The following is a 25,769-nucleotide window of genomic DNA, read 5'->3' as shown; positions in this document are numbered from 1 at the left end:
TGTACAATGGGACTCCCTCCTTTGTACTGCTTTGCAATAGTTTGGGCACTGCTACATAAATAAGTATTACTTAATAACAATATATACAGTTTTTTTATAGATGTACATGTATGAACACAATTATTAGCAGCCAATAAACTGTCTTTAGATAACTTTAGATATATGACATATATATATATATATGAATATATTTTTGTCTTTACAACAACATTTTAATTAGCAGAAGTGATCAGATGCAGTTATGTCTTGACTACTTTGAAGATATCTAGCAAAAATAACACATATTATATACTAGCCACAGACATTTAAAATGGCATACATACTGAGGAAACCTTGTTGCCAATAACAAAGCATCTTAAAACTCACTTCACACAGTTATAGAAAAAAAACATAACGCAGAAGTCTTCAAGGAGACAAGAAGGAGGAAGAAGTGGCGGAGTGCTTTGAGCCGCTGAGAGTGAGAGAAGTGTCTGCGCTGACGTTTCAGACCGTTGAGTGGGTTTTGCCTGGGTTAGCGATGAATTTATTTTATCAGACTGACGATTTCTGAGAGTGACAAGATGTTCACAAAACCTTGAAAAATATCTGATCGAAATGCAAAGATTTTCAAAGGCTATAAAACACCTCTACAGACCCTGGAGAAGGGACACACACAAACTGTACACCCACACAGGCACACGCACACACATACTCACACACATCAGTAACCAGGCGAGCACGCACGCACGTACGCACGCACGCACACACACACGCACACACACACACACACACACACACACACACACACACACACAGAGGCACCTAAAGGCAAATGCAGATACACAAACATTAGTGCACTGCAGCCTAAAACTGTCTCTCTGTGTTGATTTTTCTGGGCTCCTAAATCTGGTTTGGGGGCAGAGACGGTGCCCACTCGATTCTTTTATGCAATGCAGCAGGTTTTCTGGGGGAAGGAGAGATGTATCCAACTCATCTCATGGGCACGGTACAATCAGGTAAACGAGAAGTGAAAGTGAAAATGAAAATGAAAAGAGCGATGAGTCTGGTTATAAAACGGTTGTGGGGAGACGCACAAAATAAATCAGGTAAGAATAAAAACGATTCCGCAGATGTGAGGGTCGTCTTGATATTTGTAGAGACGAGTTTAACACTGAAATGCTGTGAAATTCTTACAGGCTGCAATGTTATACAGATAAGTCCCCGTAAACCATGTGAATGAGAATTTTACTACTGCGACTTCTTGAAAGGGACCAATTATGGGACCAATTTATACTTTTAGGTTTACACAAATGATGACTCTAAAATAGATGTATTTATGTGTATTAGAAGTCACAAGTAAATATTTTGAATAAACCCCCACCACCATCCTTTAGACTTTAGCCATTGTCATCACATACAGGTGTGGAATTCCCTGAGCCTTGCCACGGCACAGGTGGTTGTGACTCAGGTTGACACTCTGTAGTTTGACACTGGTCATTTTTAGCTAGCGTGTAAGATAACGTCTCTGCGGGCTGGAAACAGCTCTGCATTAAAACAGTGAGTTACTACTCTGAAGAAGAGCATGTAGCTTGAAACGTCACTCACCTGGTCATCCCATTAAACCTGCATTTGAAAAGGGAGCTACTTTCTTCTTTCTTTTGTACTTTAGTTAGTAGTGAGACATGAAATCCAGGAAGTTTGAGTAACGGATCTGTAACTCTCAAAGGTTATCAGCAGGCCCACATGGAATCTGCGCCCACAGAATTCCAATGAGACTTCCACAGATTTCCACAGATTTCCCACCAATTGAGATGCTGTATGTAAAATGCATGTGTAATCCTGTGTCCCTGTGTTAATTGCTTATCCCCTATTGTATGCTAAATATGTCATAAAATCAGTATTTTTACATGATTATGTCTTTTCTTGTAAAATCGTTCAAAATGTTTGCTCGTGTACTCAGGGGCCTTTCCAAAAGTTCACCCAGTCAAATGGGACTTTGTGTAAGTCGCTGGTCACACTGGACATATAACTTCACTATTTGTGAGTCGTAGTACCTAACAGAGCAATATGAGGAGAGACAGGAAGAGATATGGGTTTTGATATCAGTGGCAAAAACCTTGTTTTCATTCCTAGAACAATGTGGCTGAGCTCTAATTCACTAAAAACAATCTTTGTTATCTTAAGTAAATATTATCTATCACATTCTATTTATCAATTCTGCAGATTTTCATTATGGATCACTGCTGAAAACTGTTTGGGTCTGCTTATCAGATAACAAACATGCGCACTAGTTTATAATATATTGAACTCAATGACACAATTTTAAAACTTTGGAAAGAAACTAGCTATTTTATGTGAGGTTGACAGTAGAAATACTGCATTTAAATTACAAAGATATCTACAAGGAGTGTGTCCATGGACAGTGACTTCAACTCCAAGGAGACGTATACAGGCAAGTTTTGAGCAGACATGCTTTTTTTTTTTTTTTTTTAAATACACAGTATGTATGATGTTGAAAAAAGAAATCTCCTGCATTAATACATGGGGTTCCTCTGAAAAAACAGTGACCGGTTTTCGTGCCATCTGCAGAACAGTGCCTCCATGTATAGTAAACAGGTCAGTAAAATGATGAAAACAGTGTTGCCTAAAGCCACAGAAGCATACTTCATCTACGTTAGCTCTGCCGAAATGGTTTGATGTTAAAAAAACTCCACAGGGACGGATACGTTTGATGTGTGTCGTCTGAAAACATCAGTCCAATCTGATAGCTGCTCATATATTTAATTAGACCGGTTTCTTCTTGCACTGTGATATTAGAATCCTCGGCAAAACCACAAACCTCATATTATGGTCTGAAGAAATGACAACAAATTCTATCCAAAGACGCCTCCGAAAGCTGAGGCATTCTCTAAATGTCTCCATCTATTTAATACCTAACGTTTGTTTAAACGAGTGGGGAGGAAAAACCGTATGATCTACACAGTGAAACTCAGATGATCATCATGCTTTTCACAATATATTTTCTTCTAGGCGTCCTGTAAAACATTATATAACACACGAACACTGAATCTTAAGCAGGTGAATCTCTAAGCCTACACAATTACAGAGTTTTGACTCCTCATAATCAATACTTTCTACAGAAAAAGCAGCACATACGGCAGTACAGTCCCATCAAAGAGAGGAGCCGATGCATCTGTCTACATACACTGTACATTATTGGTAAAAATGTGGGTGTCTGTCGGGGTATTTCAACATCTTTTTTTCCCCCCCTTTGCCGCTCTGTAAGGCAGAAAGCATTACAGCGATGGTCTGTTTGAAGACAGAGGAAGAAAAAGCAACAGAGAGAGCAAGAAAGAGAGAGGGAGAGGGAATAGAAATAGAGGTATAACACTGTAGCTCAGGGGGGCTTACGAGTTCTCGTTCGGAGCTCTTAGATCCGAGCCCCTGCTGAAGGAGCGTAAAAGTGAGATATCAAACAACTCAGGAGTGATGGGAGAGAAGAGTAGAGAGGTGAAGGAAAGAGAAAAGGAGAGAGAGAGGGAAAAGCTCTCCTCTCCCGTGTGTTGTGTGTGTGTGTTTTTTTTTCTTCTTCTTTTTCTCTCTCTCCTCTTCCTCGCTGCCGTTTCATTCGAGCGAGGGACGACCTTGCTGGGTAGAGCACAGCGCTTCTTTCTCTTTTAAGTCCCACTCACTCTCTCGGTTCCCTTTGAGGATCAGCCAGAGGGATCAGCAGAGGAGAGGGAGTGATAGAAAAACGGAGAAAGACGGAGAGAGAAGAGACAGGCGGCAGACATGTAAAAAACAGGAGGGGAGAGAGGAGGCAGGATTGGGGGGGGGGGGTTGGAGAGATAAGACCGAGGAGACAAGAGTTAAAAACTGGAAAAAGTGAGTTAAAAAAAAAAAAAAGTGAGCTAGACAGGAGAGCAGGGAAGGGCATAAGGAAAGGCGAGGGGAGGAAAGGATGAGTGTGGAGGATGAATGGTCAGTCAACAGAATGATGGACAAATTACAGGAAGGAGAAAGTCCCACACCAGACAGAAAGAACCCCAAAACATTTGAAAGCTGAATAGATGTAGCAGATATGAGTGAAACTGTGCTGCCAAAAACAAATCTGAGCTGCTATATTCACCATTTCATGAAAAATAAAAACTGATTTAAACAATTTCCAAAAGCTGTTTTGATGTGAATTTTATACCCTCTCCCCCACCCCACCTCCTCCCCATTTCATGATCCTGTGAACATTGGCAGTAGCTCGGGTTAATGCAGAACCTCCTGAACGTCGCCGTCTATCAAAACTCGCTGGCTAGAAAAACAGAGGAATGTGCCGGGGCGCGCTGCAAAACAAATGAGTTTTTTCCTCCTCGCTGGAGCCGATGCAGAGATAATGGGCAGCTACACAAGAAGACCAAAGACTAACAAGGGTCAGTAAGGACATGAAGTGAAAAACTAACAGGGTAACAGATCTGCATAAACACACGTAGAGCGAAGAGAGGCTTGGCTCGCACACATCGGCATGCTAAATTAAGGAGCATCCGACGACGAGCGCGACACGAAAAGCGCTCATGCACGAAACTCGTACACACATGCCATCGTTTGTCTTCAAACAACGGTGAGGAAGACATACATTTTTCGCCCCGGGTCGTGAATTAACACACTCCCACACAGCTGACAAAAAGGTGCACAAAAGCATGTAGCGGAGCAGCATTCAAACGCGCGGCCCTTCATATGCATATGTGCAAATATCTCGAGACAAAAAAAGAGGCAACATTAAGCAGCGGGAGAAGGTGGTAAATGAGAGACTGGCTCAATGCGGTGCTTTTTTAGATTGTTCTTAAAGGGTTTAGATGAGGAAAGGGTTTGTTTTATAGCCTCTCCTCGTTTATCGACCCCCCCCATCAACCACCCATTTCTACCCCCCCCCTCGCCACAGCTCCCCACTTCCTGCCCCTCCACTATTACTGCCTTTAGCCTCCTTCTGTCTGTTCTCCTCAACTGGCAGAGGAGGAGAGCCTCTAACACCACTGCAACGGCTTCGGTCTGGTCTGCAGCCTCAGTAAGGTCAGTCTCTCACACACACACACACACACACACACACAAACACACACACACAGGCAAAACAAGCAGACATATGCGGTGAACACACACATATATCTACATATCAACCTAAAGCATTCTGCTACACCATCACAACACTCTTGATGAATACCTCTTGAACCGAATGAACTTTCAGTGCAGAAAGGTGTCCATCATGGTAAAATATGTCAATATTCACTGTCAATTATTAAGATGAAGGATACACATGGAGGACACGTATGCTCACACAGTGCAAGTACATATGCATATTAAGGGCAGACTTTTCTTACTGCCACAGGGAGCAAAAGCATGAATATCAAATTAAAACCTAAAGGTTGTGTACTTGTTTTTGCATGAAGTGTTGGATGCTACATTAAAAACATACATGAGACCTCCTGGAGGTTGCGCTGTATCAAGGTTAGTTGCATTGTCTCTTGTAGTTGTAGGCGATACAACAATACAGTCATATTATTGCTTAAATGTGTTTTTACACATGCACAGCACGGGGGAAAATGAGCATTATGTAGGACAAGCAGTAGGTAGGTGACCTTTGTTTTGCATGCTGTAATTAGGGTATTATGTTGCCGTCCTTGCATGTGGATAAATTTGTCTGTACATGTTGGAGAGCTGTGTGTGTGTGTGTGTGTGAGTTCATGCTTCTGCCATTAAGCTATAGTGTGAGAGATAAGATATAAACCACAAAAGAGACAAGAGAGATAATGTGCAGAATGGCATGAAAATGGCAGGAGGCCGAACAGTGAAGAAAGCTTTTGATTACTGTAAAAAACAATAACAACAACTGAAGAGCATGGAAAATGAGGAGGAAAAAGCAACATGGTGAGACAGAGTGAGAGAGAGAGAGAGGCATAGTGGTGGTGGTGCTGGGAGAGTGTTGGGGGGGGGGGGGGGGGGGGGGGGGGGCGGCAGAGGTCTGTTAACCTGGTGCGACGGGGCGTGTGCTTGTAAATAAACATCAGCCTGAGATTATTCTGAGCACGAAAGCCCAGACCGTGGGGGCCCTGAGGTCAGAGTGGGCCCATACCTGACAGACACACACACACACACACACACACACACACACACACACACACACACACACACACACACACACACACACACACACACACACACACACACACACAGACTTACATCCACACCTACAAGAACACATACTTTGTGTTGCCACTAAAGCCTATTTAAATACCGGTGCATGCCACACACACACACACACACACACACACAAACACACACACACACACACACACACACACACACACACACACACACACACACACACACACACACACACACACACACACACACACACACACACACACTTACATTTTGCCACATAAAATCCCACAAGCATGCATGCATCCAGACACTCATCTACACATACAGACACACACTAAACAAGACAAAAAGTGGGTTTGAACAGGGAGACTACACACGCTGCTGAAGTCCCCACTCTCACAGTGGCCACAGACTCACAAAAAAAAAATTCCACACAAGCTTGCATGCAACACCCCAGACATCCAGTCATCCCTCGCTCAGACGCTGTGTGTCATCCATCTAATTTTTTTTTGTTTTTTTTGTTCTTCCCTTATTGTTTTTGAGGAACCGAATGATGAGTCCAGACACTGAGATGTGGGATTATTCACAATGACATAATATGTCCCTTGATTCACACAATATTCACGCTAATCTGTCAACTACATCTTGTTTCCTCCAAATCAGAAGCAGTGGTGAGTGTGGGCCCAGATCACTTTTGGTTGACCTTCTTCCTCCCTCTGGTTGTCAAGGTATTTTGATGTTACAGAGAGTTACTGCAACAAATTTACAGATTTTTTTTTATTCTACCCTGTGAGGACTGTGTGTGTGCGAGACATCCTTAAACAGAATTTGCATGTGGATACAATCTTGAGTGCTTAATAAAAGGTTTATACTAATTTAGTAGAGTGGCAAGACTGTAGATTGTGACTAACATTACTATTTTTTTCATCACCACTATGAAACAAGTTTATTTAAATGATAATGGTCCAACAAAGCTAATGTTAGCCTCACATTCACATGTCAATAGAACAAAAAAAACAACAAAAGGTGATCATCTTATCAGGTTACTGCACAATCGACTGAGTGACCGGTTGATGTACTTACTGTTCGATGCTTGGGGAAAGGTAGAGTTTAGGGAAGACTTGGGTAGCTTCAGCATCCTCAAAGCTCACTGACAGAAGGGCCACATCCTCTCCAGGGTCCAGCGCTGTGTCCTGAAAGAGACAAAGTCAAGTGGGGAATATTATTCAGTGAAAACACAATCCATAAGATTAAGAGCAATGAGATGTGGCCTGTGACTTTTTCATATAGTACATGCAAGGGATTGTTAGGGTTAAGATTTGGGGTATGCTTAAAACAAAGTGTGTACTAAGTGTTGTATGCATTCAAAGGTAAATCTGTTCCAAATGAGCACACATGAAGGAAGAGAACAAAAGCCTGCCATCATAAAGAGAGGCAGCATGTGATAATTGTTCAGAGGGGTATGAACAAAGCATGCTTTCAGACAGATTCTTATCAAGGGGAGTAATGGTGTTGTACATCAAAAAAGTGATGGAAGTAGTGTGAAGAATAAAAAATGAGAGCTTGAGCTAGAAGGGTGGGGGTGGATATACCTGGCCAATCACTGTTTGACCTGGACTGTTGCTGCTGTTGTTGGATTGTCAACTACTGAAATCAAAACCAAAATTTGTCAGGAGCCCTGCAGTGGTCAAAGGTTTAAGGCTTTGACCAAGAACCGCAATAACCCCGGTTCATGTCTGACCTGGAATTCTTTGTTGATTGGATGAGGAAATACTTGAACTGTACAGAAAACCAACCCTGATGACTGCAGGTTTCTAAGTGTGCACAACAAGTGTGCAAATCCCAAAAAAATTGAAGGGGGTGGAAAGACACCAGAAGAAACATCTGTTTCGTTTCATGCCACATTAGCCTCAACAGCTGCAACATGAGGCTGAGCTGATGACTGGAAGCACCAATCAAATCATGTGTGAGATGGATGCAGAGGCCACCCGGAGCTGCGCGCTGCAACCCTCGTCTGTCTCTCCGAGGTTCTAATTTCTCGTTCTGTGATGTGTTTCCTAGAGCATGGCTACTTCTGAGGCACTGCCATTAGTGCAATTCCACATCAAGTACCATTCCGGGCTCTCTGTCCCCCGACAGAGGCTCGGCAGCGTTAATCAAATGTCTTACAGACGGTTTGAACTCATCCATTTGTTATAATCGCTGCCCGCCGTGGTGAGAGGAAATCTAACCACCATACATGATGGACAGAGGCACAGTGCAACCAGTTTGCAGCGAGGCAGCTTCCAAATGTGATCAGGCCTATGAACTAATTACCATGCTTTTTCACAAAACCGAACTGACTATTGGTTTGAGAAAAATATGGCTGAGTGGGCGGAGGGAAAAATTTCTTCACTGAGCATTTACTCCCCAAGTGGAGTGGAATTAATTACTTTGCATGTAATCTAATTATTTCAACCATTTAAGAAAAACGTACAAATTAATTCGAATGAGCGAAATCAATAAAAAAATACCTAGCTGCAGCTGCAGTGTACGACATATATCTAAAGCACAAGAAGCAGCTGTAAATAGCTTTGAATGGGAAATAGTGGGAGTGTAATATGGAATATTAAAGTCTTTATTACATCAACATTCATACAGTAGCCAAAGCAGATATCCACCATTGCAACAATGGCTGCAGCTCTGTTCACTGTCACAATCTGCCTTGTCATGGCAGATACATTAGGGGTAAAGACATAGGGAGTAGAAGGGAGGCAGTGAAAGACGGCAGGGTGTGCGGCATCCAAAAGTGTCGCCTGATGGAATCAGCTCACATCAATATAGTCTGCATCAGTAAACAAGAACTGCTCTCTGTCTCACAGCAGCGCTCGCGGCTTCTGCCTCTGACGATATGGGACAGATAGGAAGAGGCACAGAGATGTGGGGCCGCGGTGGATGTGGGGTTTGGGAAAAGATTGTTTTGCTCCAGTTTGTAGCTGTCAAGTCCCGTTTTGATCTTCAAAGGTGATTTAATGGATGCTTCCTTTGGACTGGGACAGAGTAAACAGATGGATGAGAACCAACAGCAAGGTGAGAGGGGCCAGTAGAGGAGCACGGGGGCAGCTCGGCACAGGCTGCAGCCGACCATCCAACGATTGGGTCAGACCAAAGGCGCTGTTGAAGGGAGCCTTTTTTGTGGAATGATTCAGACTCATCTCGTCCCAGCAGACAGCGAAGAGCTGTCACAAGTCATATTACATCAGTGAAACAAACAAGCAAAAAACTAAAGGCGGACCCTTTAACTTTTAGCTATTGCCATTCTAAATTAATGTGCTGTGCAAAGGAACTGAATTACATAGATAAAAATAGTCCTTTTTGTCTTGTTTAGTTAAGAAGAACTATACATCAAACTTTGCATGAAGTTTTCAAGTTTGATTGCCAATAATCGCTTGGAATATGTTCTTTCATAAATTAAAAAATGTAATAGATGGGGTTTCTGGTGCCTTATTTCTAATGTCAGACAGACCTTAAGTTGGGACACACATGAATTACTACTGTATTGGTTCATTGTGTGTAAAGTGTTCCTGGATATTCATTAATCCACACAGTTGGCATGAATGAAAACTGTTAATAGAGAATGATAGCTGGCTCTGATCATTCTTACAGTAGTAAAACTGGCTCATGTACAGCGTTTCCTGGTTTGTTAAACTGGTTTTATTGTCTTTATTCAAAGCAGACGACACTGAGTGACTTGATTTTATTACAGTCCTCATAAACAGGAAGCACAAAGCATGCATTTAATCTCTGTGCATATTTCTGAGCTACTGTAGCCTTCATGTTAATCTGATCAATCAATTCAGACTCGTGTTAAAAATTTGAAATGTCCGCAACATATTCACACTGTAAATGTGACCTTTGTGTTGACTCATTAAACCCATTAAATGTATGTAATGAGATGCATACAGTGTCTAAAAGCAGCTCTGAAGACAGACTGTTTTCTTGATACTTGTTGCAGAAATGCAAGGGATTTTAGGGGGAATAAAAAGTGAGTAATACTCTTTTTCCAACTTCTTTGAGTAGAGAATTCGGCTACAATTTGTAAATTCTTTGTGCGAGCTGTTGCAAAATAGGTTAATACTTGTGTGACCCTTATCAGACTCCAGTAGACAAGGAAATACAGCTGACCGACGTCTGACATCGTAAAAAGAAAGATTTTCCAAAAGTCTTGTCAAAAAGCCGGTATAAGGAATCACATCAGCAAACCATAGCTTCATGACCGCTAAAGCCCCCCTGACCTGCAGCTTCAAGCACTTAAACCGATGATCCCTGATGCACGGAGGATGTACGACTTGCTTCTAAAACACAATTTGAAATACTGTATCTTCTTCAATCTCCAAAGCTGCTCAAATTTCATGACGCCATTTTCCGGAGGAGAAAACGTTTTTATACTTCTGAAGTGGAACGTTGAAAGTAAATTAAAGTGTGGAGGGGCAATGCAAAGGATTTTACTTGACAGCTGGTTTCAGTTACGGAATACACAGTACGCTGAAGGGGTGTCCTTGCAATGTGGTGGTTATTTAGAGGCATTTGAAAAACCTTCTCATGATCTCTCTTATTTCTCCCCAAACTCTGCGAATCTATTCAGGAAGCTTGTGAAAAGATATCCTAATGAGAACAAAAGCTGACCTTTTAACCTGCCTGCCTTGAAACCATTACTTAAATTGAAACAGAACAGCTTTTTCCCTCTGTAATGAAATAAAAGCCCCAAAATGGCTATTAATGTTTCTCTACGCACATACACACATCTTCAGCCCTTTTAACCAAATACACTTGAGGGCAACTGCTGCTTGCTTATGTAAAGAGTTAGCAGAGAACGAACATTAAAAAAAAGCCTTTTCTCCACAGGCCACAGGCAGGACCTTAATGAAGAGGCTTCTTTGTTGGTAAGTAATGAGCACTGAAATGGCCTAGGTCAGAGGACTGCAAGACAAGGCGGGCATCCTGCAGGGATGGTGGTTCGATGTTAAGGCAGTATTTACTACATGCCCTTAGAGAAAGTGACTCAACTGCTCAAGGACTGGATTTAAGAGAGCGGGTGAAGAGTTTGCACGATTGTGTGTGTGTGTGGGCATCAAGGTTAGAGGGTGCCTCCGAGTCAAAACCCTTTCACGTGGCCGGTGCCCCAATGTCTTCCTTCGTCCTTACTCTTTCAGACACATTGGTCCAGGAACACATACATATACACACACACACACACACACACACTCAAACGCGCAGACACTTTTTCCTTGTGTCCGTCCTTGTGTCTCCTGATGCCCCGGCCTGTGGCATCTCCTCTGTGTCGCATGTGACAGGTTGGAGATGTGACAGCTGTCCTTATGCCAGACCAAGTCTGGCCAAAGTCACAACACACACAAACACACTCATCGGCAAACGCTACATGGGGGCTCTACTGCAGGGCTAGTACGGAGGAGGTAAGGGCACTTTGTCCGCCTTCTTCGCCCAACTTTAAATGTCACGTCCAACGTAATGGGGTGGATTGACTGACAGCAGGGTTGTTGTGCAAGGACATGTCCAGCTTCTAGGCGAGCTTTGAGTGCCCCTGTACATATGTTGGACACAGTGCCTCAACCTCTGTGAAGCATTTTGGATGCAAGAAAATCCAGAAAACTACAAAAAAATTGGTGGGCGGCTGTAAACCGAGTTGGGGATTATGAGGAAATCTGGTACTAACCTTGGTGATCAGGGCCGACTTCGAACTTACATGTACAGTCCAGTCTCACAGGAATGGACATCAGTTATCTCTATGAGCACAGGGAGGTATCTTCCTGTGCACATTTACTACATCAATTTAAATAAAAATTAGCTTTTACTAACACTGAGCTAGTCACCTTGGTAGGATCAGGAACAACTGGAAAGAGACACCATGCTGCTCTGAAAGAACGAGGACACATTGTGACGAAACACCTCCTACCAGTGTCCTGCCAGTATCATTTGATTGCAGAATCACAGTACAGAAGTATAGAAGTTTTATACCTGTAGCTCTGGACCTGCAGCTCTAATCTAACTAGTGCCACATATGGGCAACACAGCAGCAGTTTAGAGCTGCAGCAGTAGATAGAGAAGTCCTGAGCTGCAGCTGATCGGTCTTATTAGAAAGGAACAGTTAAAATAAAGCCAATCATAATATTACCATTTTTTCACTGTACTTTACTGTGTTTTGTCCACCTCAGCTTGCCAGTGATGTAACATTGCTTTCCTTTACCACAGCCAAACTCTACAGACAGAGTTCATTCTGCTGTTTAATCCAGTGAAAATTAGTGTGTGAATGTGAAAATGTATTTTAGTGTGAGCGACAGTCTGGTGAGTCACTCTGAGTTCAGATACTGACAAAAGTCTAATAAAGTAAATGTAATATTTTTGAACCAGTACCTTTAGTATTTGGGTCAAGAAGCTCATGATAAATTAGATTTAGTAGCTACAGCTGTTATTCAGTATTTCAGATACAAATCGAATCAGCATTAACGTGAATACAAGCATTGGATTAGGCTCGGTAGATTGCCAATATCAAAGGAATCCGATCAGGACCAGAAAACTTAATCGGGACTTCTTTATAATAGAGAAATGCCAATGAGTGCCATCTACAGACAAAGAGAATAATAGCTCTGTTTCTGAGTATTTGAGATTTTAAATGTTACACACCTGCTAAATGTAAAGATTTATGTACCTTCGAGTGGTTAAGAGCGCATGCCATGTACTCGGCGGACCCCGGTTCGAGTCCCGGCCAGTGGACCTTTCTGCATGTCACACCCCCCTCTCTCTCCCGTAATTTCCTTTCTCTCTACTTTCAAATAAAGTAGAACTATGCCAGAGAAACTATGCCAGAGAAAATCTTTAAAAAAAAAAAAAGAAGATTTTTGATGATTAAGATTTATATACCTTGAGCTTACACCTTGAGCTTGAGAAGGTCAAGTGTCTAGAAAAACATAAGCCGGTGCTTCTTTCATAGAAATAATTTAAAACAAAGAAATAAAAATCCATTTACAAAAGTTTGGTGTTTTAACACCCAGAAGCTGTTTTTCTATTTCAGCATTTCATGATCACTGGTTAAGAAGTAAGCAGTAAGTGTGACACTTGAGTTTGTGATTCATGACCCAGTTGCATTAAGAGCTTCACATCTGAAGAGTTGAAAATAATCCAAATTCTACAAATGCAACTGAAATCCTTCCAAGAAAATCAGATTTGACCTGATATTAGGTCAGATCACTATTATGCTACGGCTCAGAACTCTTTATAACGATTTGTTGAGATATGTTTGTAGGACTTGCTATATATCCGCTCCTGCAAATCAGCTATTTGTGCCTGTTCAGGTGTATTTAAAGAGTCAATAGTTAAATAAAAGGTTGAAAATTACAAAATGAAAGAAGTAAGGTAAATTAATACACACAATTTACACTAAAATTACTTTTTATTCAACTGTTTATTTCATGCACTCTAATTGAAATTGATGTCATTCACCTAAATAAGAATAAAATAAATAAAATAAAATAAATGTCTTATAGACTATAGATTAAGAACTTATCTCAGAGCAGCTCGAAAATCTGTCCTCTATGTTCAGAGTCAAGAGCGTTGGTCAAAGAGCATTGACCAGTATAACTCACTGAATAATTGTTGTCAACAGAATCTAATGAATGAATGTCTGACATAATGAGTTATGTGCTTATGTCAGCCGTTTCGTAGGTTTGATGGAGACTTACGCCATCACACCCTAAGGGAGAAGAAAAGCACGGGGTCAAGGTGGCAGCTGCCAAAATGTCTTACTGCGTGACATGAAATGTTCTGATTGAGAAAGAGAGTTGAAGATATTATTCCTAATGATGTTGTGCTGCTGCTGCTGCTGCTTGTGGGGAGGGGATGAGTAGAGCAGTGGTGTACTCCAGGGGCCATGATGATCCTACCCGCCCCCCACCTCAAAATAAAGAACATGCAAGCGCAAGCACAAGTCACAGTGGACCAAAGTGGCACGCATGTCCAAAAGGACCTAATGTCCTCTTCTGTAAATATCTGCCCTTTCCTATGTTCAGTCCCGCTGTTTCTCAAACTCTCTCCTCTCCAACAAACTCTTAGCTCATGCTTTAACTTCACACTGAAGTGAAACAAGTTTGGTGGATGATTAACTGGGCGACACTGTGTCACCACATAGCTTTAACCCCCGTGCCAGGGCTCAATTTTTGTCATGAGGACAATGGGCAAGAGATTACAGAACACACATGCTCCACCTGGAATGGTGTTGGTAGAACCAACCAAACACACCTAAACACTGCCCTGTTGCCACAGTCACTTTGTGTGCTTTGTGCACCAGGGTGTGTTTGCAAACTGTAGAATAAGAACGTGCACGTGTGTGTTTGCGTGTGCCTCTTTTTGTCAAGCATGCAAGTTTTCTAGTATAATGGGTGCGGCGTCAAAAAGGTTACTCTATCCAGAATTAGTTGCAAATGTTACAAAGTTACTCAGTTTGTGACAGCAGCTGTTCTGTCTTTAGTATAAAACACATTGTAGATTAAAATGTAGCTCTCCTAACTGGGCTACAGGTTTTTGAGCAATTACTGTCATCTAAATACAGTATTGATGTGTACAAAATAGCTGGTGTTTCAGATTTCGAGTGAGCCTTTCAAACCACTGTATGGTAAAAATAATGCAGATCATCTTAATCTACTATAAGTTTGTTAGTATAAGCAATGGCATTAGAGGTAAAACAGTCATTTGAATGGAATGCGATACACTGCAATAAACCAGAGCTTTGGTGGTGATCATCATGGCCTTTTAATAAATCACTCTAATCCAACATGATGGAAATACAAGAAGCTGTAACGACCTGAAATAAGTTACAAGTGCAGTGTGTGTTGCAAAAGAATTAACCAATGGTGCCTCCGCCCCAAAAACCCACACGCTTACTTGCAGCATTCACTGCTTGGAAATGAAATTGAATAAGACGCACATCACTGAGTCATAACCATTGGGTGAAACATAGGTCAATATATAGGTTAATGCAAGCAGCAGGGCCAACAGTACAGTCAATACGAGTCACTCGAGGTCAAGACACAAAATGCATATAGAATCAAATTGGAAAAGATTCAAAATGTGTGTATTGTTTACACTACACTGTAATACAGTCAGGATTTTAAAGTTAAGAAGCACTTGCGGGGATCTAACACATGGTGTTTTATCAATGATCTTTTCTCTTCTAATACTCTTCTTTTCTCAAATCTGGGCCGCAAGCCAAAATCTTTAAGTTCTCCGCAACAATAACTGGCAGATGACCAATTGGTGTACCAATGAGACACTTAAGCAAGCTGATCACATTTCACACTAGTCATATATGTGACTGTGGCCAAGTGTCACTGATAATGTGTCATTGATAACATGTTGCAGGCCTCCACTGTATGGTCTGAGTGAATCCCGGGTGTGTGATGCTAGAGCTTCGAGCCACAAAGGGTGAGTCAAGTACGTGTGTTTGTATGTGGAGAACTGCATGACTGTGTGTTTCAAGAAGTGAATGGACACATGTTGTATGTGTACAGTGATGACGCAGTGACCTACAAATCAAGTGACATTTGACTTCTACAGCTTGCCATCGGAACAACATCTCAGATTCAAGATTTAAAAGGGTTAGGGTTAGGGTTGAGTAGGGTTATGGTTTGGGGAGTTAGGGTTAGAGATTAAAGCCTCTATTTTCCTTATCTTACCTCACTTTTCCCACATTCACTACAAACTTACAGTTGAAACCAAGACTTTCAGCGGAAGCCTCGACACATTGGTTTTGTTACTGTGGCATTTTCTGGGGTGATAATTGTAATTGTATTAATATTGCTTCACTAACAGTGTTGCAGGGTGTTTTTGTCCCAATGCGCCATTAATGAGAGTATTCCGGCGTTTTGAACCAGTACAGACTCTTACTCTGATTTGAGACCGATGGGATGTTGGGCCTAAACAACCGTGAAATACGGGCACTCACTGACATTACAAATCATTTAGCTCATGACAGAAATTACATTTTTCATGAGCGATGGTCTCAGCACAGAAAAACCATGCAAACATATGCAGATATACAGTATAGGAAACAATCTGACATGCATCTCAACATGCCTGCTGCTCCACAAGGACTATAGAAATTTTCATATTTGAATCCTCCAAAGTCTTATCTGTTTCTTTTTTGTTTTTTTAAAGAACCATAAATGAGCTGCAATGCATATCTCTAACTTCTCTGAGGTCTAGTCGATCGAGGCTGAATGAATGTCACAGCGGTGCTTTAATATTTATAACTAAACCCTGCTGACAAAAGCGGATTCACTGTGATCTTTACTAATACATAACTGTGATTTGTGCTACCACATGGGAACTATAAGAGATAAAAATATCCCACATATCCTTCATGTGGGTTAGTAATAATATACAATTCATAATATTCATTTAAAATAATGGACAAATCGAAAATGGAGTGCTTTTTCAAGTCTGATCAACAAGCTGCTTAGAAACTATTAGCTCTAAAGCCTTCATTTGTATTTTTATATAATGCTTTGGAGAAAAGTAAATAGAGGGAACACTTGAGCACAGATAGTCAGATTCTTCTTTAATCGTGGGGCTTTTTTTTGAAGTCATTGGTAAGCCAAGAGTAAGCTAAGGCCAAGACACACAAATGAGCACAGACAGGCAACATACAGGGACACAATTTCACCCCGAAGCCACCAATGTGTTGATAAAATGCCTACAGAAGGCAGAATTGGGCGCAGAGAAGGACGACGGATTGAGAGTAAAATGAAAGCCGAATAATATCAAAGGTTGAAGTGAAAAGAAAGGAATATAAAAAAACAACAACAATAAAGGATTAGGAAGAACAACATTTGGAGGTGTTACAGGGAAAAACAACATATAGATAGTGTACAACTTGATATAGAGCGAGGGCGGAAAGTAGGCCAGATGGAAGTAATTCCATGGAGGCGTGGAGAACTGTGGGGGGACGGAGAGGAAGAGGAGGAGGAGGAAGGGGAGGAGGAGGAGGAGGGGTGGTGGGGTTCTCCTGAGACTGTAACGCTGCAATCCTGTGATGCTCAGCTGGGGGTACAAGCAGGTGGGTGGGAATCTTCGTTTAGAGACGCAGTGTGGGTGGTGATGGGGGTAGGTGGGGGGGGGGGGGGGGGGGGGGATGGGGAGGTGGTAGGGGGCACGAGGGGAGGGAGGTTAAGGGAGGGGGTTGTCGGTGATTGCGTATTGCAGTTTCGCCGAAGGAGACAGGAGTGGGTCGTGACCTTTGGTATCAGGGAGTCATATTGGGGTCACTGGAGCATTAGAAGGAGGATGGGAGCTCGGCGCTCTCTTACCACCCATCCCGAGGCTGTGACTCCCACCTCCTCAGAGGAAGGCTGAGGTGCTCTCCTTCCTCTCCCTGAATACTCATTTACTTCCTCACTTCAAAAAGCGAGGTGACGGAAGCTTCCGAAGTCTCCTGAAAGGCACATGACATTTCATCATTTCCTGACATCGAAGACGAGCGCTTCATCTATTTATATTTATATTGACTCGCTGGGATGTAAAGAACATCAATAAAGGGGGATGGGTTTCTTTCTTTTTTTTTCAATCGGCAAAAATGGAATTGTTTAAGTAATGTGTAAGCTTGATAGAAAACTACATATGCAACACACACAAAGAAAACATACTTAAAAGATGAAACAAAACCCCACTCATTACAAAAGATAAACTAATAAAAACAAATAGCCCCCAGTGTCATCATCATCAAGATGAGACATACTGTGTGAATATGTTCTGACTGCATGTAGGCTATGACATCATCAGGCAAGAGGTGACTCAGTGAGGAATATGTTGTTTATCATTTGCAAACAATTATCAATTCACTATCGTCAGAGGCGTTCTGTGGTATTAGTCATTGCATGTGGTCGCACACCTTGTTATGATATGATACAGCGAGACTGAACAGGCTAACAGTGTGTCATCATCAATAGGAGGATGGCGTCTCTAAATAAAGGTTACTTGCTTTAGCGTGGCGGCTCAATAAAAATTAAAAAGAGAAAGAGAAGAACGGGGAAGAGGAGGGGGGGGAAAAACCCAGGCGTGAAGATTAGAGCTGTCATAAAGCAAAGAGAAAGTGAAAGGGAATAAAAAGGTCAAGGAGCTCACATTTTCTGTTCATTGCTTATCACCTCATCGTCGCTGCGAGGCTCTGGTGCCATAGTCGTGTGTCACAACATGGAATGATGGAGAATGCCTGACTCCTCCACCTCGGGGGGCCACGACCTTTCTGGCGACCCGTCTGTCAACGCGGCACCGGGGTTTGTCGCTCCCGTTGCTGCCGCTGAGTGACGGGTCAGTCAATGGAAGGGCGCTGATGGAGGCGAAGGCATCGACGCACGCAGCAATCGCCACCTATATCTAAACATGACTCAAACCCCCGTGAACTTGTCTTGTTTACACGTGTGGTTTTATTATTTTATTGCTTGTGCGAAGCAAAGAGGACACAAACATGAATGTAAAGTCCATTCAGAGGGCCTGCGCAGGTGTTTTCAGCTACTTAGGTTAATTAGACCCCTGCTCAGGCTAAAGTTGGGTGGAGCTGGATGCTGGGGATTATGTGAGGTGACTAAACACTATGTACAAACAAGAAGGAGAAAGGTAGAGGGCTGCATCGCTCAGACATTTGAGTTGAAGCTCACGAGATGACACAGCATTTAATTTTTTTTTTATACTTTTGATTTCAGTTTGAGTGTGTGGGATTTACCTGTACTTCAGGAAGTCTCACACATATTTTTTTTGTTTTCATAACTGCGTGGTGAAACTCATTAAGCAGCAGAGTAGGAGGAAGGCTGTGAGGCAGGCGATGAGTGCAAGGACAGTGACAGAGGATAGCAATAATAAAGTCTTAAAGCAATGAAATACTTTTTTTATTGGTTGGTTTTTATTGGTTGGTCTCAACAACTATCCCTATCTATTCATATTCTGGCTTTTCCTTTCATGTCATCAGCAGGTCACATTGTTCACTGTCTCATATTTCAACTACTATCCAAGTTCTCACACCTCTATTTACTCCAGATTCTCAGGTTATATAATTATGTTAAAACTTGAAAGGATCGGGTCGAGCACATTGGTATTCTTGCTTCTTCACTGTATGTGGAAATATTGTCACTGTGTAATATTTCAACATCTACTTGCATGGATTGGCACACGATTTTGTACAATTACCGGTATCAATTCTATTACTGATCCGAATGTATTCTTTTTAAAATAACATATTCTTTAGCAATTAAAAAGATAAGAGTAAGAGTAAAGAACTGAACTAATAAGAAGTATCGATATGAGTGGCAGTATTGATAAAATCCCAGTGATACCCATCCCTGGTGGCATTAGCTTAACTGGACTATGTCTCTTCCTTGATTAATAAGGATCGATGTCCTCCACGGAAAGAGTGCAAGTTGTGTATGTCCACCAGAGTTGCATGTTTGCACAGTGTACTTTTACATGCCTTTTACATGTGTTATATTCTGCCTAAGTTACTTATGCTCTATATTTTTATTCTGTATTTAGAAGGATGTATTGTATGCCTGTGTTTTGAACGATGAGTCACATCTAAGATTATTCTCTATCAAGACAGACAATAAAGTGTCTGAATCTGGGTGGTCCAGGCAACGTCATCAGCATATGTACTTACAAGAAGCATGTTTAGGGCCTTAGTCTTGCTTACTTATAGAATTCTATTGTTACCCTGTTAGCTGATCTAGCTCCAACAAGTTATGCTTGCAACCCCGGCGAATTGCTTCCACTTCTGCCTGTTTTTTCCCACCTAACCTGCTCTGACAGGTGCCACGCAACATGAGAATGAAGTGTATCAATCACAATCTGTAGTCCTCACATTTGTTGGTGGTATGATGATTATATCATTATGTGTTGTAAATCATTATAAGTATGTTTTAATTGTGACCTGCCAAGAACTGACGGTGTCAAATACCTTCAAACCAACTCACATCAGTGGCAACGTACAGTGTATGTGTATTCTGCACACAGTCTTTCACAAGTAAATGAACAAAAATTGAATTAAAACCAAAATGTTTCTCTTGGTTTGTCCTTTATAGCCTGAGCTGACTTCTCTAAAAACCACACACAGTTTAACTTAAGCCAGCGGCAGAGAGCTACTGGAGTTTAACAGTAACGGTTACATCATAACCCGAAGATCAACTTCAAATATTTACATTCGGCTTGCGAGGTGTTTCAGGGCGTGGGCATCATTAATCACAAATTGATATTTACAAGGACATGGATGAAGTACTTTTTGGTTTCGTGGGCTTTCTATTTTTAGGCTTAAGACCGAGGTTCCAGTACAGTTTTTCCACTTGTCTACATGCCCCATCATATCTACTCCAGGCCAATCGTTGGCTTCATTCTTTACACTCAGTTATAATGACTTCTTACTTCTCATGACTTTTGCACACAATGCCATTTAGATCAGTATAATTAATTAGCACATTATGATTTATCTCCATACCATAACAGCAAGCAACGACTAAAATAACTTTTTAAACACTTTTATCTGACATTTACCAGAAACACTTGTTTCAATATAACTAGGAAATTTCTAGATAAGTAAAACTGGAGCTTCCAAAGAATTTCACTCACTCATGATGTTATCTTAGGCCCAGTTCCAATGTCCACTCCACTGAACACTCTAACTTTAATGTAGGCCTTCTGTTTGATCAGTTTAAATGCTTCAGTTGCAAAAGCTTGCGAGTTATTTAAATACTGTGTGTGGGAAATGGCACGGCACTTTGTGGAATCCTTTTAACAAGGCACAGTTGTTCTAAAAAGGCAATATTTCACGTGTGGTTTAATAAAATGGCGTATTTGTTGTTGACTTCTTGGATATAGTATCATCTTTTTATAGAATAAGGAATAAAACATATCTTTTTCATCATGATTAGTTAATATACACCATATAAAACATAAGCTTGCACACATTCTAAACATTTCCCAATTGACTAAATGGAGCAGAAGGTTTTGGAGAACATGGGATAAGAGGGAGAAGAAAAAAAGAATCTACTAATGGTAGTTCTGTACGCAGTATTGAAGGTTGCACATCCCTCCTGTACGTCATAAATGTCAGTTAAGACAAGGATCTGCTTTGATGATGATGCAATTAAGCAGAGGCCCTGGTAACATAGTCCACAGGGACATAAAAGATGAGAACTCTTCTAGAATGAAAAGCTCAGAAGATGTAGGAATAGTAAGATTGATGGAACTACTGCATTTATATGATGCCTTTCCAGTATTCCGGACACTCAAAGTGCTTTTCACTAAAAGCCACATTCACCCATTCACACCAATGCGAGGTGCCAACCTGCTGGGATCAGGATCTAATCTAATACTGAGTCACATGCAAACACTCACACACTGATGCCACAAACTTCAGAAGCAATTTGGAGTTCAGTATCTTTCCCAAGGACACTCTGACATGTGGACTGGAGGAGTCAAGGAACGAACCATCAATATTCCGACTAGTGGATGACCCGCTCTAAGTCTTCAGTCACAGCAGCCCCAAATTACACAAGCACTGATGGAATCACTTATATTCCTAACTAATGTGAATACTTCTCCAGCCAGTTTTTGCTGTTGTAGTGGAAGCAGGAATGTAATGTTTACACTACAGCAGGCGCTTTTTCTGCTGTAATAACAGACAAGCTAAACATCATCAACAATCAGTGAACAGAGACCATCAAAATAAAATGCGTATTTCTCGTTAGAAATATCATCAAAACATATTTTAAAAATATTTCGTTTTCCACTGAGAATAAAAGGAATGTCAGAATAAAATGGGGATTTTTTTGTTTGTTTGTTTGAGCAGTCATGTGACATGGACGCAGGCCACGAGAAAAGAACAGACCAAAAAACGAATATGTTGTACGCTGTGGACCAACATTTTGATTTGAGACTGGTTTAATGCACTAATGACTACAAATATTATACTGCATGCATCTGTGTCAGCTCTCCTCAAACATTACTTGTTTACACGCTAGTGCACAGGTGCCCTTTGATTTCAGCATGACCATCGTATGGCTGCGCTTCGCTCTCTCTTCGTGACAGCCTGAAACGCCAGTGAGATGAAAGCAGGTTACTATTAAGCAGGGCAGCTTCATCCAGACGCCTTTTAAACTTTCTCGTTGTGTGACTTTTTCCTCAGACGGCCCCGGAAGATTTGCAGCACCAGATGTTAAACCACCTGGCAGCAATCACAGCAGGGTTCCCAAATACATGGAGCCTGTGAACAAGACCGATCACATACAAAGTTCTGGACCTCCAACAAGGAAGCTCAATCATCTAACACACTGTAGACTGTGGATGCAAGCTCAATGTCGTCTTGTTCATGCCAGCTTTAATAGAATAGGAACAAATTAGAGAAAGCTTGTTTACAAGGAAACATTTCATCATTGTGGAATAACACTAGAATATTTTAAGAGCTCACATTGATGGCAAAAGGGTTGTTTGTAGCTTATAAATTGTGAATTGCCAACAATTAATAGTATCAAAATTTGAAGTGTTATAACGAAAATGTGTACCCAATGGGTGGATATTGTAGTCTAATTAAAATATCAATTTAAATACTACTATAAATAAATCTTACAGCCAAATAGTAATAACGAGCATTCAATAGTGTCTATACTGAGGCTCAACGTCCTCACCCTAAATTCAACACAGTGTCTGACGAAACACTGACGTTAGATAATAACCCACAACCCACCGACCCACTGTATCCTTCTCTTTTGAAACTGCAGAGTTTCAGTTTGCTGCATCAGCAAAACTCAGAAGAGCAGTGTGCATTTCCTGCCATCAGTTTGAACTCGATGTCATCGAATAGAAAATGTCAGTCATTATTGCTTTTGAATGATAATAAATAAATATACGTCAACCGATTAAACGGGTAATCACGTTTTTATTACAGCTTTAACGTGAAGATATAAAGATCTTGAGTGTAAAAAAAATTAATAAAAAAATCTTATTTGAACACACTTCTTATTTCTGTTTTAGAGCTGTTACGCCTGACATTTAAATTCATCTTCAAGAGCATACCAAGCTATAATACATCCACCGTTTAAAAGCCACATAATTGTTTATCTGCGTGGAAGCATTGGCTGGCCTTTTCAGATTTCAGTCGCACACTGCATTAGTGAAGCCCAAACTGGCAATTACTTGACGATGTCTTTTGGGCAACTTGCTTTCCTACTAAATGCCATGTCTCAGTGCTACACAGATATGCCATCACTCAGCAATGGGACTTTGAAAAGCACTATGAAAACAAAATGAATGCATCTTAATATGCTTTGGTTTACCCTGAATTTTTAGAACTGGTAAATTTGAAATCTTCTCACATTCATTGAAAAGGGGTTATATAGTGGCCATTTTACACAGGAAATGCAAAATGCACCAATTTCTATCAATCCTCAATTACTGCAATTAACAATATGATGATCAAAGTTTAATCTTTGCATGAAATTGTGTGAAATTTTTATCTTGGATAAATAAGTAAACATTTGTTAAATTTCACCACACTTAATATTTGTTGTGTCCTTACAGTGCTGTAATAAAAAAAATTGACAGCAGATACAGCAGGAAAACACTACTTTTAGTATAGCTACAGTAGAGTCTTAACAAAAAAACCAAAAAAAAGAGAGATGAGACTGAGAAGGCAGAGCTGAAGCTAGGAGCAGCACACTCTGGGCATTATGGGAGTAACCTGCAATTATTTTATAGCTCTTAAGATTCCTGAGCTCTTAGTCAGTGTTTACCGTGCAAGGGCACGGCAAGGCCACAAATTACAACCACTTGCTTTGGCACCAAATACTCAACAGTCACGCACAGGCCCGAGCTTTCTCTCAGAGTAACAGATGAGCCAGGAATAGAAAGACAAAAAAGCTAATGGATGGAGGGTGGCCATTAGGTCATTTTTATATTTTTGTTTTTCCATCCGTCATATGATCACCCGAATTGCTAACACTGTTGTCTTTGAACCTGCATGATGTAGATACGGCTAATTTTAGTCTATTCTCTCTCGGCCAAAGTGACAACAACTCTTTTGACTCAAAGTGAAGACATGTGGTGAAAACCCACAACTAGCAGGTCAAACCAACAGAGGAGTAAGACAGTCAAAGTTCACAGCAGACACAAGCTCCATTGAACCCCCCCCCCCCTCCGACACAGCAAATGACACATTGAGCCTGACAGACAGCAGAGTCGGCTGTAAATGGACAACTGAGGCCCATTTTAATAACAGCCCTAATGGATCTCTAATGATGGGTGTTGTGGTCACACTTGATGATGTTACAGCCGCGGTCTCCTTTGTCAAATTCGCTTTGTTCATATGGTGACAGTGTATGTGCATAGTATGAGAGTGTGTTCATGTGGTGTGTCATAGGTTACTGTTGGGGATTCATTTCAGACTGAGGACCTGTTAACGGGGGACCGGTCTTCCAATTGTGACAAAAGTCGTGTCCCCAATTGGGAAAAAAATGATATTTTGGTCAGCGGTTAAGGTTAGAGTTAGGATTAAGCTTAGACAAGTAGTGGTTATGGTTAGGTTGAGGGTAAATCTCCAGGAAATTAATGCAAGTCTGTGTAATATCTCTAACAGTGACCATGGTCTGATAAATGTGTGTGTGTGGATGTGTCTGTGTATATGTGTAGTGGCCACAATGTTGTTTTCCAGGTCTGTGCAGAGAATTGTGAAAGATTCATCATGTGATGCAGCTGGCTATCTTCAGCCACGACTTCTCCAAAAGCTCAACTGCCACGCAGAGGGGGGACGTAAGCTGGACAGAAAACCTCAACAACGAAAGCCTCATGAGCGGTTGAGAAAGGAGCAACAATTATGTGGCAATCGGAAAGGCAAGGTAACCGCAGCTGCTGCAAACTGATGAGGTTTGTGGCTAATCTCTGAGGTAGACGAGTCTTCAAAAAAAAATATGGACAACAACAACAACAACATAAAAAAAAGAAAATGTGGACAAACACACAAACAAGCATGTCTATTGGCCTGAGGGGACCCAAAAAGGTGCTCGTCGCCAGCGCTGATTCAGCAGTGTAGGCCGTCCCATAAGTGGCTTTGTGTCACTCTCCAGCTGCCTTAATCTGGGCTTTGTGAGAAGGAGGTGTTGAGTCAAAGTGTTTTTTTTTTTGCTAAAGAGCAGTCAGGTGCTGAGATTGATAAGACTTTGTAAATAATGGGACTGTACTGTAAATGCAACCATGAAGATTTTTTACAGTTTTGTTTCTTCTTTTTTATTTTAACTGTAAAAATGTTATTGTTAGACATGGTTGAATGTAATGCGGGTCCATCTGCAGATGTTATGTTATAGGTCTGGTAATCCTGTGATTTAAGCAAGTTATAGAAAATTCATACTATTGCAGCGGAACTCCACTTATAGTAAAAGTCGGACTGCAACAATACAATGTTTGAAAATCCTGTACAATGTCATGCCGTTATGAAAAAATGTATCAGGATTTTTCTGTCTTTGCCAGTGACAGATCTGACTGCCAACTATGATACTACATATATTAGGAAAGTGTAGTGCAGTGTAGTGTATATGATTTCTAAAACAAGAAAAACATTGGAA

The 25,769-nt window shown here is 41.2% G+C and overlaps 1 protein-coding gene across 1 annotated transcript in view; it reads right to left on the bottom strand.

Moving 5' to 3' along the window:
- babam2 (BRISC and BRCA1 A complex member 2) overlaps window positions 1-25,769 on the bottom strand; it is an 80,153-nt gene that overhangs the window by 20,104 nt on the left and 34,280 nt on the right. The window contains exon 7 of the mRNA XM_062439927.1: window positions 7,210-7,319. Coding sequence (XP_062295911.1) covers window positions 7,210-7,319 — 110 coding nt within the window. The remainder of the gene's footprint in view (window positions 1-7,209; window positions 7,320-25,769) is intronic.

Source organism: Scomber scombrus, chromosome 19 (genome assembly GCF_963691925.1).
Source record: "Scomber scombrus chromosome 19, fScoSco1.1, whole genome shotgun sequence".
Classification (NCBI taxonomy): domain Eukaryota; kingdom Metazoa; phylum Chordata; class Actinopteri; order Scombriformes; family Scombridae; genus Scomber; species Scomber scombrus.
This window is presented reverse-complemented; position numbering and strand designations above follow the sequence as displayed.